The 12,875-nt window shown below is 31.5% G+C and overlaps 2 protein-coding genes across 3 annotated transcripts; both read right to left on the reverse strand.

Annotated features, from left to right (window-relative positions):
- Positions 1-505: 505 nt before the first annotated feature.
- On the reverse strand, positions 506-1,056 carry LOC130956993 (glycine-rich cell wall structural protein 1-like). Its single transcript, XM_057883906.1, has 2 exons — positions 918-1,056; positions 506-741 (listed from the first exon to the last, which is right to left on the reverse strand). Exons 1-2 carry the CDS (start codon positions 1,054-1,056, stop codon positions 506-508), a joined length of 375 nt encoding a protein of 124 aa, XP_057739889.1.
- A 4,849-nt stretch (positions 1,057-5,905) lies between these two features.
- LOC130956058 (transcription factor bHLH153) lies at positions 5,906-10,168 on the reverse strand. 2 transcript variants are annotated; one of them, XM_057883081.1, is made up of 6 exons: positions 9,670-10,168; positions 7,532-7,660; positions 7,206-7,271; positions 6,924-6,983; positions 6,550-6,597; positions 5,906-6,453 (listed from the first exon to the last, which is right to left on the reverse strand). In XM_057883081.1, the coding sequence occupies exons 1-6, from the start codon at positions 9,709-9,711 to the stop codon at positions 6,292-6,294; spliced, it is 507 nt and encodes a 168-aa protein (XP_057739064.1). In that variant the 5' UTR covers positions 9,712-10,168; the 3' UTR covers positions 5,906-6,291. The 2 variants fall into 2 exon arrangements, with proteins under 2 accessions (XP_057739064.1, XP_057739063.1); XM_057883080.1 differs by having other exon boundaries at positions 6,918-6,983; positions 9,670-10,163.
- Between the last annotated feature and the right edge of the window lie 2,707 nt (positions 10,169-12,875).

The raw sequence follows: 12,875 nt of genomic DNA on the forward strand, positions 1-12,875 counted from the left end.
TTTTTATAATATTGATTGAATAATATATTAAAGATAATATATTTAATTTTATATTTTTTAAATGAATATGTTATTGTTTGTTATAAATTTACATAACATAATTATAAAACATTTGTCCCCAACTTTATTACTATTAAAAATGATTGTATTCTCTTATATTTTTTTAAAAGGACAACGAATGAACAATCAAAGCTTCTTTAATAAAAAAAATAAAAAATACTTTCATATATGTAATTTTTAGTTAAGTCCTTATTAGTCCTTGTATATATATATATATATATATATATATATATATATATATATATATATATATATATATTTTTGTTACTTTTTTTAACTATAAATTCCTAATAATTATAATTTTTTATAAAAGATAAGAAATCTAAGGGATAAGTACGATTTTGGTCTCTAACGTTGAGGGTCAGAATCGAAATCATCCCTCTTCTAATTTTCGATTTAGAATCGTCCTTAACGTTTTTCTTCGTATTAAAATCGTTTTTTTTTTTTACAAGAATACCCTCACCACTACCAACATAATTACCTCTTCACCACCACCACCACCAACTGCCACTCCACCATCATTATCAGCATCATCATCATCATCAACAACACCCACTGCCACTCCACCACCACCAACACCACCACCAACGCCACTGCAGTCCCCCTCCCCCCTTTCCCCCTCCCCCTCCCCCTCCCCCCCACCTAGCTTCCCCACCTGTCCCCTCCCCCTCCCCGTATTCCCTTCTCCCACCCCCAATAAATCAACAAGCAGAAACAATAATATTCCACAACAAATCAACAAATCAACAAGTAGAAAATAATAAATCAACAAATCAGCAACAATAATATTCCACAACAAAAGAAGAAGAAATCCAGAAATTCACAGAATTCACAGAAGAAGAAGAAGAAGAAGAAACGGGCGGCGGTGCAGCGGCGGGAAGAATAAGCGGCGGGCGGCGGAGCGGCGGCGGGAAGAAGAAGAAGAAATGGGCAGCGGTGCGGTGGCAGGAAGAAGAAGAAGCAGCGGGCGGCGGTGCGGTGGCGGTGCGACGGCATAGCGTCTCCCTTCTCTCCCCCCTCCACCCTCCCCCACCCCCTTTCTCGGCCCCCCTCTTCCCTTTCTTTCTTTCTCTCCCCAATTTCCACCCACCCCGCTTCTTTGATCCCTTTCTTTCGTTTTTTTATTTTATATTTATTTTATTTTAAAATTTTATTTTATTTATTAAAATAGGGGTAGTTTAGGAATTAAATTAAAAATTTTATTTAAAAGGACGATTTTAATACGAAAAAAAATGTTAAGGACGATTTTAAATCCAAAATTACAAGAGGGATGATTTCGATTCTGACCCTCAACGTTAGGGACCAAAACAATACTTATCCTAACTATAAAATTTTAAAATTTATTAAAATTAGAAAAATAACTATACATTTTTTTCAGTGATTCTAGCAAATAATCAAAATATATATATACAGTATATTGAATTTTAATGAAGTAAAGTAGCACAGGATAGAGGAGATTTTATATATATATATATATATATATATATATATATATATATATATATATTTAACTACGAAAGATTTATGAAAAAAAAATAATATTATATCCATAAAAGATAGATTTCAGTTGACAAAATTAATCAAACCTAAAAAACTATTTAAATTTTTTAAATTATCCATTTTTTACCAAATCCAATTTTATAACTTCTCTTCCTCTTCTTCTTTCACCATTGCACTCACCTTCAACTTGACAAGTCTAGCTTTATTGTCCTCCATCAACTCACCCACCATCCCTCCCACCTTCATCGCCTCCATCTTCTACTCCAGCAACTCTCTCATTATCTGGTTCGTCGCCAACGCCATCCTCATCGACTCTAGAGCCTCCCTCCGCTTCCTATCCTCCACCACTCATCGCGGCGACAGAGTTTATCGGTTCAGGTACAGCTGCGCAATCACTTCGAATGACTTTCCTGAAGGAGCTCTACAATGGACAGTGATTTAGTTTGTTGATTCTGAGCGCAAAGAATTTGCGGACCTTAAAACTTTTCTGGTGCTTTAGTGATTGGGTCATGCTATTCCAAATCATCGCGGAGCACTCCACAGGCAACAACGATGCTCCTAGCATTGTAGAAATTCAACTCGAGATGCTTTAGATTAGTGATGTTGGCTTACAAGCAATTTCTAATTGTTTGAATTTGGAGATTTTGCACCTTGTTAAAATCCATAAGTGCACCGATGTAGAGTTAATTTCTGTTTTTGAGATATAGAAGCTTAATATAGATGGTTGGAAGGCTAATCAAATTGGTAATTGATAATGATGGCTTAATTGGTGTTGCTAATAGTTGTCCTAATTTGTAGAAATTGGTGCTTATTGGTGTTAACCCCACAAAATTAAGTTTAGAGATGTTGGCTTCAAATTGCTTGAATTTAGAGAGGTTGGCTTTGTGTGGGAGTGATAAAATTGGTGACCCTGAGATATCTTGCATTGCTGTGAATTTTGAGATTTTGAGGAGATGGAGGCATGGAAGGAGGATAGGAAGTGGATGGAGGCTTTGGAGTGGATGGTGGTGGCGTTGGCAGTGAACCAAATATGAGGGAGTTCCCGAAATAGTAGATGAATTCTATGAAGGAGGGAGGGGTGGTAGGTGAGTTGATGGAGGACGATAAAGCTAGGCTTGTCAAGTTGAAGGTGAGTGCGGTAGTGGAAAAGGAAGAGAAAAAGAAAGAGAAGTTGTGAAATTGGATTTGGTAAAAAAAATGGGTAATTTAGAAATTGTGAATAGTTTTTAAGTTTTGCTTAGTTTTGTTAAGTGAAATCTATCTTTCATGGATAGAGCATTAGTTTTGTTTTTTCAGAGATAGAGTTATCAACGATTAAATATTTCATGGTTAGAAATGATTATTGACTATATATATATAACTAGGGGTGGCAAATGGGTCTAAACCCGCCGGACTGGCTCGTCTAACCCGGAAAAAAAGACGGGCCGGGTTGAAAATTTGGAACCGCCAAAGAACAAAAGTTTGTCTAATCCGCATCGCTTAAACCGCGGGTTTTGGCAGGCTTTGGCGGAGCGGGGCGGGCTTCCCTGCCAAGCTTAGTTTTTTTTTTTGCAAGAGGGTATTTTTGTAATTTTTTAGCCAAAACTCAACTTCCCTCAACCCAACTTACAAGAGTATGAAGATGAAAATTGAGTGTTTTGGATTATGTTTATGTTGTTTTGGATTATGTTTATTTTTCTTTGGAGACAATATTTATAATTATGTTTTGGATGAAAACTGGGTTTATAATTATGTTTATTAAATATTTATAGTTACAAATAATTTAATGTTTGTGAATATAAAAAATATAATTTTTTATGCCTTTAGAAATTATAAATTTATTAACATGGTTGTGAAATTATATATATTATTTAGTAGTTAATAGTAAAAAAAAGAGGAGCTTTGGCGGGCTTAGCCCGCTAGCCTGCAATTAGGTGAAACAGGGTGGGATTCTAGGACCGCCTCACTAGGTGGAGCGGGGCGAGCTTCCCCGCTATATTTCCATCCCGTTTGTAAAACATTAGATGATTAATATTTTTGAGTAAACTGACAATTAGGTTTCTGAGAATTTTGCGTTTAAACAATTTAGTCCCCAAAAAAATGACAATTACATCCTTCAGAAAAGAAAATGTGGACACGTTATAACCTTTTGTTAGTTCCTAATGTAAAGACTAACGGCTCTTTTGATGTGCATTGTTAACGTGAATGAGGTGTCCATTAAATGTCACATGGGATTTACTAAAAATGATGAGGACAAATTGGTCCTTCAATGTTATTTGATTTTAACATGTCCTAAACTCTAACTGTGGAGAATCTCCAATTATTCATCCTAAAACTCTGCTACATAATCCTAATACAGCACATAATAAATAGCACTGGAAGCACAAGAAGCACGAGTTGCCAAAGAAAAAGGAATGAAGGGAGCGGTTGAAATTATAGGAGCAACTTAACATACAAAAGAAAGTTTAGCAATAAAATTGCTCTCAGGTGTAACTGTCAGCTATATGTAACAACATACAAGTCTGGAATAGTAGAGAATCCAAATAGTTGTTCTTAAAGTACCCAAATTATAGGATAATTGCTAATTCAATTTATGTTTTGAGTTTAGAGTATTCCATTGAATTGAAATTCATATATGTCATTCATGGTAATTTTTTTTCTTATTACAGGATAATTTGCTAATATCAGGACTCTCTTCATTAGCAACTTTCTTTCCTTTTGAAGAATGGTTACTGTCTGTAGTCTTTTTCTTTTTCTTCTCTCTTGCATGATCCTCTTTGATATCAGTGTCTAATTCTCCAAAACCAGTAGATGGGGGCTTGTACAGCCCATCTTCAATGCTCTCGTAACAATCATCATCAGTGTTATCATTAGAAATAGAAAGATTATCAGCTTCATCACAGTCTATAGCATCTTTACCACTAAAAATATGATGCTCAAAATATATATAGAACTCCTCACACTCCTTATTTTGCATTTTGTGCTTCCTTAAAGCATTGATCTCTGAGTTTTCAAAAATAGGATGTAAACCGGCTTCTAAATTAATAGCATTCAGATCAAACTACATCATTACTTTGTAAGCATCGTATCCCAAGTTTTTGAACAATTCCTTCAAGTCATAGAAGTTGATAAGGTCCATATCCATCTTTGGAAATCTCTCAACTAATCCATCTCGGTAACTCAACTCTTTCTGTTTGTTTCTCACAAATTTTCTCCTATGGTTGAACATACGAACAACAAATTCCTCTATCTGCTAAGTAGAAACACAATTATTGTTTGAATATATTGGGACAATAGTTAACTAAAGAATCAAGAACATGTTTGTATTTTTTTTTATTGTGACACAAATAATACCAAAGGTAATACTAGTCTTTATGCTAATCACTACTTTCAGTAATCATAAACAAATAAGCAGAAGCCCCAAAAAAATACAAGAAATGCATAAAAAATAATGTGACAAAATGTGTCATACTCAATAAAATAAGTTGAAAACTATGTTTTGCAGAATATTGAATGATTTGTTTAAAACATTGGAAACACTATGAAAGAAACAGACAGAGATACAATAGTTGACAAAAATATCAACATTTTTTACCTAAGTAGAGAATGTTTCCACTAATACAGATTTTCTTGACGATGTCTTCTTCCTTGCTGGTACGTTGAAGGAAGAATCGTTATTTTTATTATTGCACTGAGCCAAAATTCTTTTACTTCAACTTCTCCTTTAGGATTAATGGATAAAAACAAAGGATAACAGGAGAGATTAAGAGCCAAAATGAAACAAAAATAAAAAGGGGAATGCTAGGGGGACAATAACTTTATTGAACAATATGAACAACCACCAATCAAATAAAAACACACTACACCTCCAAATTAACCTTCTAAATTTTAATATTAAAATAATCATCCGTACACTAGTAAAATGAACATCCGATATATCTATTGTTTACATTGTTTAATATTTACATTGTTCACCTATACTTTTCCAAATAAAAAAAAGGAAAATTTGGAAACGACATCGTCCAACGGAAAATGTGGCAGAAGATGTGGCAAAAACAAACACGACAATTCACGTAACAGAAGTGGGAGATTTAATTGTCACTTTTTTTTTAAGGCTAAATTGTTCAAATGCAAAATCTTGAACGACCTAATTATTATTTGATGCACATTTTTTTATTTTCTATTTAAACTAATGCTATCCAACTTTTGACCTTTTTACCCTAAAAAAATTAATCTTTTTTTCTCATTTATATTCCACCCATAAAAAACTAAACCCTCGTCAAAAAAAATTCGTATCCAATTCCTCGGGATGGAATATGAAAAAAAACAAAAAAACAAAAAAACAAAACAAAAGTAAGATAGATAATCTCAATCCGCTAATAACCATCTTATGGATGGAAGATAAATACACGAACACACATCATATATTTTTACCTTCCATTGAATCTAGGGAAGACTTTCATTAAGCTAATCAGTACATGGAATAATTATTATACAGCTAGAACTTTCAAATATACACTTAACTAATCAGCATAGTGAATTAAGGATTACATATATATGCCTTAAATTAAAAACTTATACCCCATCACCCGCTTAAAATCTTCAAGGCATGGAGCAGCTACTTGACCAAGTTTTTTTTCTTTTAATACTTTTAACTATATATTATATATTATAGCTACCATGATTCCACCTAGACTGACTTAGGGAGCATAGCAATTTACAACCTCCTTTAGGCTGCTTAGCTGACCAAATTTATGACTGAAATTGGGCGGCCTCCTTCTCGAATTTCGGCGGCAAAGTGGTGGTCTTGATGGGAGCCCAGATATCTGCACCATTGCTCTCAGCAACTCCAATTGTTAGTGAGACAGGAACAAGACATAACCCTCTGCTCCTCAGGCTGCATGGCTCCAGACCCTAAAGAAGAAATCACAAATTCTGTTATAACCATATTTGAGATGCCGGAATCGTTCGTTGTATGTGTGACTGACCAAGTGTTCCTGTTATGCTTACCGGATCCTTGGTTGCCGCCGAACTCTCGAGGTACGGGGCACTAAGAAGCTGTTTAAAAGGAAGAAAATTTATTTGCATAAGATCACAATTCACAAGTCATGTTCCGAGTTTGCAACGGAAATTGTGTCCGAAATGTCACTAGATATGACATGCAATGGTCACAGATTCACTGAATGAAAAATATCTTTGCTGAATGCTGAAACATGTTTTTGAAGTATGTGATCAAGAAATTTACATCAGAAACAGAAACTTCACAACTTAATTTAGGTCTTAATAATGTATGGCATGCATGTAGGTTGTGCATGAAATAATTGCCAATATACTATGAAGATAATAATTTCAGAACAATTTAGAAAGAATGTCCAAACCTTAACTTGTTTATGAAGGAAACGTATGTATTGCATTGCTTCCTCTAAGACAGAAGATGTATCTGTCTGCAGTGAAAATTATGGATACCTTTAGACTCGTAGAAACTTAGAACAATTGAATTTGTTGAAAACTTTAACAGGCATAATAATAATATCGAATAACTGAAAAAAAGTACTATTGCATTACTATTATTATTATTATTCTTGCATTACAAGGCAAATAAATAAGCATAATAAGCCTCATAAATATGCTACATAAAACATCAATGAAGCTTCAAACATGTATACCTTGCCATATGGTGAAACAAGCTGCTGCAATGCAACAATTCGTTCACTAAGCTTCTCCTTCCTCTCCTATTCACAGAAACAATAGGAAACATAAAAAGGAAGTTCGGTAACAACGACAAAAACCATAGATATATCACTATAAACATCAAGGAATGAAATTGTTCAATGCATTTCTAATTTTCATACACTATGACCATTGTGGCTTCCCATTGAAAACTTCAAAATGTAAATTAGAGCTTCGATATTGTAAAGAGCAACAGAGAATAATACAATGATGCCAAGAGCTAAGAATAATAAAAGGATTAAAAAGAGAGAAAGAAAGAAACCTTTGTGGTGATTGATAAATCATTCGCCTTTTGCCTTTTAGATTCAATAGAAGTATAACTGCTTTGGTCAACAGAACATGGGCTCCTTTTGTGTCCCATCATCTTTCTAACATCTACCCCCTCTTCTCTCTGGTGGCATAATAATAATAATAATAATTTTGTATCAGAATCAATCACCATTGAAGAAATTGAAGACAAAAATTAAGTTTAAAAGGAACTATCAAATGCACATTGAGTTGCCCTGAAATATGTACAACACTACTTTTGGTTAGAAACAACTATGCAATTCTACTTGAACTCATAAATTAAGGAAATGATTTAAAAAAAATTAATAAATCAATATTAGTAATCCATGTCAATTGGTAGTATTGAAAGGATTAATTGCAATTCAGCCCCACACATTTCCACCATGAGCATGTTTTTACTCATAAATTTAAAAATATATGCAAAGTAATTCACTAAATCTTTCCAAATGTGCAAATCAACCATGTTAACATATTTTTTCATCAATTGTTAACAAAAATAACATATATTTAATCAAATCTAGGATTTCAAAGTTTCACATATAGAAAAACACATGGGCCAATTAGACATAACCTAAGCTCAAGGGAACACTTATTTTAGCTAAAATATACATGTAGAAAAATTCAAAAATTATCTTGCACATTCAAAAGAGATGAAAGTGGAAAAAGCATGAAGTGCATATCATGACTTTAAAAAGAAACAGAGCCAAATTAATGCCATAACATAATGGAAGTTTATCATTTTCCACCAATGGAGGGAACAAAATTCCCTACCATAGTTTATTTAAAAGGTTTTATTCAAATCCAGCATAGCATGCATGCAACAATAATAATAATAATAAGATCAAAGTCTCATATCTACAAATATATCATAAAAACATGCAATGTTTTTTTGGTCAGAATAACCCTCATTCCTCCCACTTTTCAAAGACAAACAATGTCATAATCGGTGCCCCCTTTTTCTTTTTCTTTCTTTTCTTTTCTTTCCGTTTCTTTTCAATAATAATAATAATAAAGCATTCATTAAATAGTTGATAAACTTGGAAACATTAGCAGGCAACAGCTACACCATACCCAAAAAATCAAAGTGGCCCCCATTGTCATGATGCTATAGAGAGTACTATAAGGCAACATAGAACAGCCAAAGAAAAAATGAAGCAGCCATGCATTCAATTCAAACCACACATGAAAAAACTCTTTTGAAAAGGGCCAAAGGGTCATCACACATCACCCAATTCACGATCACAAACATTGATCCACATAATTCAACGGCTCAGAAAACTACTCACAGCTTGCAATGAAGTTTGTCAAAGATCATAATAATTAATAATTGTAGTCACCAAACCAAAAAAGTTTATTATTATTGTTTATTTATATTTTAATTTTTTTTTAACTTTGTGTTGTTGCCAAGAAGAAGCTCAAATGTCAAAAACAATATGTGGTGGACCCACCATTTGTGATCTTTGACAAAAGAACTTTTTTATTTTTTGTTTTTTGATATTCTTGACAAAAGAACATTTGTGAATACTATTTTCCACTGTCACACACGTATACATTGCACAGACACATTACACAAATTAATGTGAACAAGTGAATCTAATGTTTGCGTATAAAATCATCCCAACTACTTTGTTTACTAATGTTAAAAGGATACTATATCTTCAATTGACACATGAGCAATTAAAATAAATCACACAATAAGACAAGGAGTATTCCAGAGAGAGAAAGCTCAGAGTTTGCGTTTAGCTTTTGGTGTTTGGGGGTGCAAAAATTTAAAAATAAAATAAATAAATAAATATAAAACCCAACCACTCATTTATTGCATGTGTACTTAGGAAAGAGAACAATTCTGATCATACATTCTTGAGTGATTCAAGTAGCTAGAACGATGAGTATTTAGATTTTAGAACCTTAAAAACAAAACACTCCAACATTGATTTTTGAACATAAAAATTTCTCAATATTTCCTAGAACAATAATGAGAAGCCCCACTTATTAACATGGTCTTTATCATGAAACAAAAGATAACAATAAAAATGCAAAAACAAAATAATAATAATAATAATAATATAAAATAATTTTATATTTGAAATGAAATTAAGAGCACGAGCTTACTGGAAACATAGAATCAGCATTGCAGAAGGAGCTGGCTATCATCTATGTATGTATGACTTTGAAAGAAAGAGCTTTCAGCAGAAAAATGGTTGCTTAAGAAGCCCAAAAAAAAAAAAAGAACAAAGCCTTTGATTCTGTTTCTTTTGTGAGTGATATGGCTCCAAATGCTTTGGTGGGTATCTTTAAAAGCTTGTAAAGCTTCAAACTTTAAGCAGTGTCCGTGATCAGTACTTCATTTCTAAGACTTTTGCACAAAAATTCCAAAAGCTAGAACAGAGAAAAAAAAATGTCACAGTTACTATGTCTCTATGTCTTCTAGCATAGGGGTAATATGGTAATAACAAAAAAAAGTAACAAAGTTAGCAACACTATGCTAAGAGCAGCTCTTAAATGGAAGAAAAGAAGAGAGTGATTACTGATTAGAAGAATAAGAAGACACAAAGAGTGTGTTGAAAGAAATGGAGTAAGGAAGAAGAGGAAGAGAGTAAGAACATGTCAAAGCGTGTGTCTTTATAAAGCTAAAATTGAAAGAAAATAAAATACTGATAAATAGTTACGTAAGATTATTATATTTTATATTGTCATAAATATACTTGTGACAGCTAATATCCAACCATGAGAGATAATACGTTTTTGTTTTTCGTTTTTTTTTTCCTTTGTTGAATTTTTTTTTCTGGGCTAGAATTCAGCACTTGTTATCTGCTTGAAAATACTCTTTGTAGGTTTTTGAATTTTTTATTTTTAATATTGGAGTGGTAGCGGTGTTTTTCGTAAATGTGGATTGTTGGGATGTTTTACTCAAATGTGGGATCGTTTAACTAGAGAAGCAGAAATCGGTGCGACCAATTTCTGAGAGGTACACAAATCGGTGCCACCGATTTCTGGGAGACACAAATCGGTGCCACCGATTTCTGGGAGGTATACAAATCGGTGCCACCGATTTCTGGGAGGTACACAAATCGGTGCCAGGGATTTGTGTTAAAAAAAAATTAAAAAATTTTAAGTACAGAAATCGGACCCAGCGATTTGTGTACTCCTACAATTTTGAAAAACACCAAAAATTACCATGTTAAAGTATATCACCACTTTTTTTTCCATAACAAAAAAAATTAGCCGTTTTTTTTTTGGGACTTTACTCTGTAGTAGTTTGTATGTATATCATTAACTTGTGTCTCTTACAAAATGCTTTTATTAAAATTAAAATTATTTATACTAAAAATATTCACAAGTTCTTTTTTATTATAAATACTTTATAAAAAACAAATGCTAATATTCTTAAAGTAAAGTAAGAAGTCTAATACTTTTTAGAAAATAATTTGTTATTAAGACAATAAATAACGTATTAAATTATAGGTTTTTAATCTTTTTGTTTTTTTAATATATATAGCTCATTTAAAAAATTTATCAAAAGACTATTAACTTAATTAGCAAGATGTTCATTTAAATACTAACCATTTATACAAAATAAAATAAAACAAAAGATTAAGATTTGTTTATAGAACTATTTAAAAATGAACCTTGTAAAAATATTAAAATTTTCATATTTTTTAATAAAATTCATTTAAATATCTTAACAATATTTCTTAAAACTCTAAAACATAACTATTAATTTTGGAACTTTTTTAGGACAATTATTCAAAACATTAAATTAAATTTTTTATAGAGAATATAAAATTTTGATATTAATTCTGTCTTTGTGGCTGCAAAGGAGAGTTTTTTCCTTAAAAATTTCACAAACATTATTTTCTCGAAACAAGATTAAATTAACATTGTCCACATCAGAAATCCCTCCCATTTCTGAGAAGACAAATATTTGTGACATAAACACGAGTATTCATTTATGAAACCCACTGTTATAACATAGTTTAACCTATGTGGAGTGGGGCATGCTCTAAATCTTTATGAAACCCACTGTTATAACATAGCTCATTAATATGTATATAAATAAAATGAAATAAAAGACATTCTTGTATAAGAAACTCTTATTGTATAGATTAATTTTGGTTATTAAACAATGTTGAGAGAAGAAAAAAAGAGAGAAAAAATTTTAGACAAAAGAAAAAATAGATGAAAAATATGGTGAAAAAAAAAAGGAATTTCTCATCAAATAAAGCAAATTCAATAAAAGAAAACATTATTTGTTTGTCAAAAGAGTATATGGAAATTTTTATGTGAAAAATGTGAATTTAACATTGTTTTCTTTTCTTTTAAATTTGAGGGAGAAGTTAGATGTATATACCTACAAATTATTTTTCAATGAATTAATTATTGAAGCCCTCACTTTTGGTTTGAAAGAGACACAGGTTTTCTACTTTTCTTTTTATAATAATATTATTGTAAGGATAATAAGTTGTCCTAATCATGATGAGTAATATTGGAATGTGTACGTTTGTTTCGTTCATAGTCTAACAAAAAAATCGTGCCCATTTGTCCATTTAGTCATTTAGACAAATTCATATGATCATAATATTTACAAAAAGATATTTAAAGTAACATCATAGAATTAAACAGGCTAATTTTTTTTTTTTATAGAAGTAAAAGTAGTGTATATTTTAATATTATAATTTTTGGTATTTTTTAAAACTGTGAAAAGTACATAAATTGGAAGGTCCGATTTTTATCAAATTTTTTAATTTTTTTAAACACAATTCGGACGGTCCGATTTGTGTATTTCTAAAAATCGGACGATCTAATTTCTATACTTCTAATAAATCGGACGGTACAATTTTTACTTCTCTAATTAAACAGTACCACATTTGCGAATAACACCCCAATAATCCATATTTTAAAAAAATACTACTACCATTCCAATATTAAAAATAAAAAGTTCAATTACAATGAGTCTTGTTATACATTCAAATATTTTTGACAATTAAAACTAATTAAATTAATTTAAATCTAATTAAAACTAATTTTATTAATGAAAACGTGTTTACACGCTCCAACTTTCTAGCCTCTTTACGTTATTTTTTACATTTTTCTTTTCGTTTTTTTTTCCGTGTTCTTTTTAGCATTCTTTCTTCTTTTTCACATATTTCTTTCACATTATCATTCTCTTATTGTTGTTATTATTATTGCGTTTTCTTTTTCTTTTCCTCCTTCCCTTCTTAGTAATTATACAGCATTATGTATTTTTTTATTTGACTTTTTTCTTATTTTTATTCTTGTTAAAAGAATAAACAAAAAGAATCATGAGAAAGTAAAAT

The sequence above is a fragment of the Arachis stenosperma genome, chromosome 10 (assembly GCF_014773155.1).
Source record: "Arachis stenosperma cultivar V10309 chromosome 10, arast.V10309.gnm1.PFL2, whole genome shotgun sequence".
Lineage (NCBI taxonomy): Eukaryota > Viridiplantae > Streptophyta > Magnoliopsida > Fabales > Fabaceae > Arachis > Arachis stenosperma.

Coding starts and splice junctions, on each gene's coding strand:
- LOC130956993 (XM_057883906.1), bottom strand. CDS start 1,056: ATGCCGTCGCACCGCCACCGCACCGCCGCCCGCTGCTTCTTCTTCTTC. Junction 742..917: donor CCGCCGCTGCACCGCCGCCC/GTTTCTTCTTCT, acceptor GGGTGGGAGAAG/GGAATACGGGGAGGGGGAGG.
- LOC130956058 (XM_057883080.1), bottom strand. CDS start 9,711: ATGATAGCCAGCTCCTTCTGCAATGCTGATTCTATGTTTCCA. Junction 7,661..9,669: donor ATGCTGATTCTATGTTTCCA/GTAAGCTCGTGC, acceptor TTATGCCACCAG/AGAGAAGAGGGGGTAGATGT. Junction 7,272..7,531: donor ATTTATCAATCACCACAAAG/GTTTCTTTCTTT, acceptor TTCTGTGAATAG/GAGAGGAAGGAGAAGCTTAG.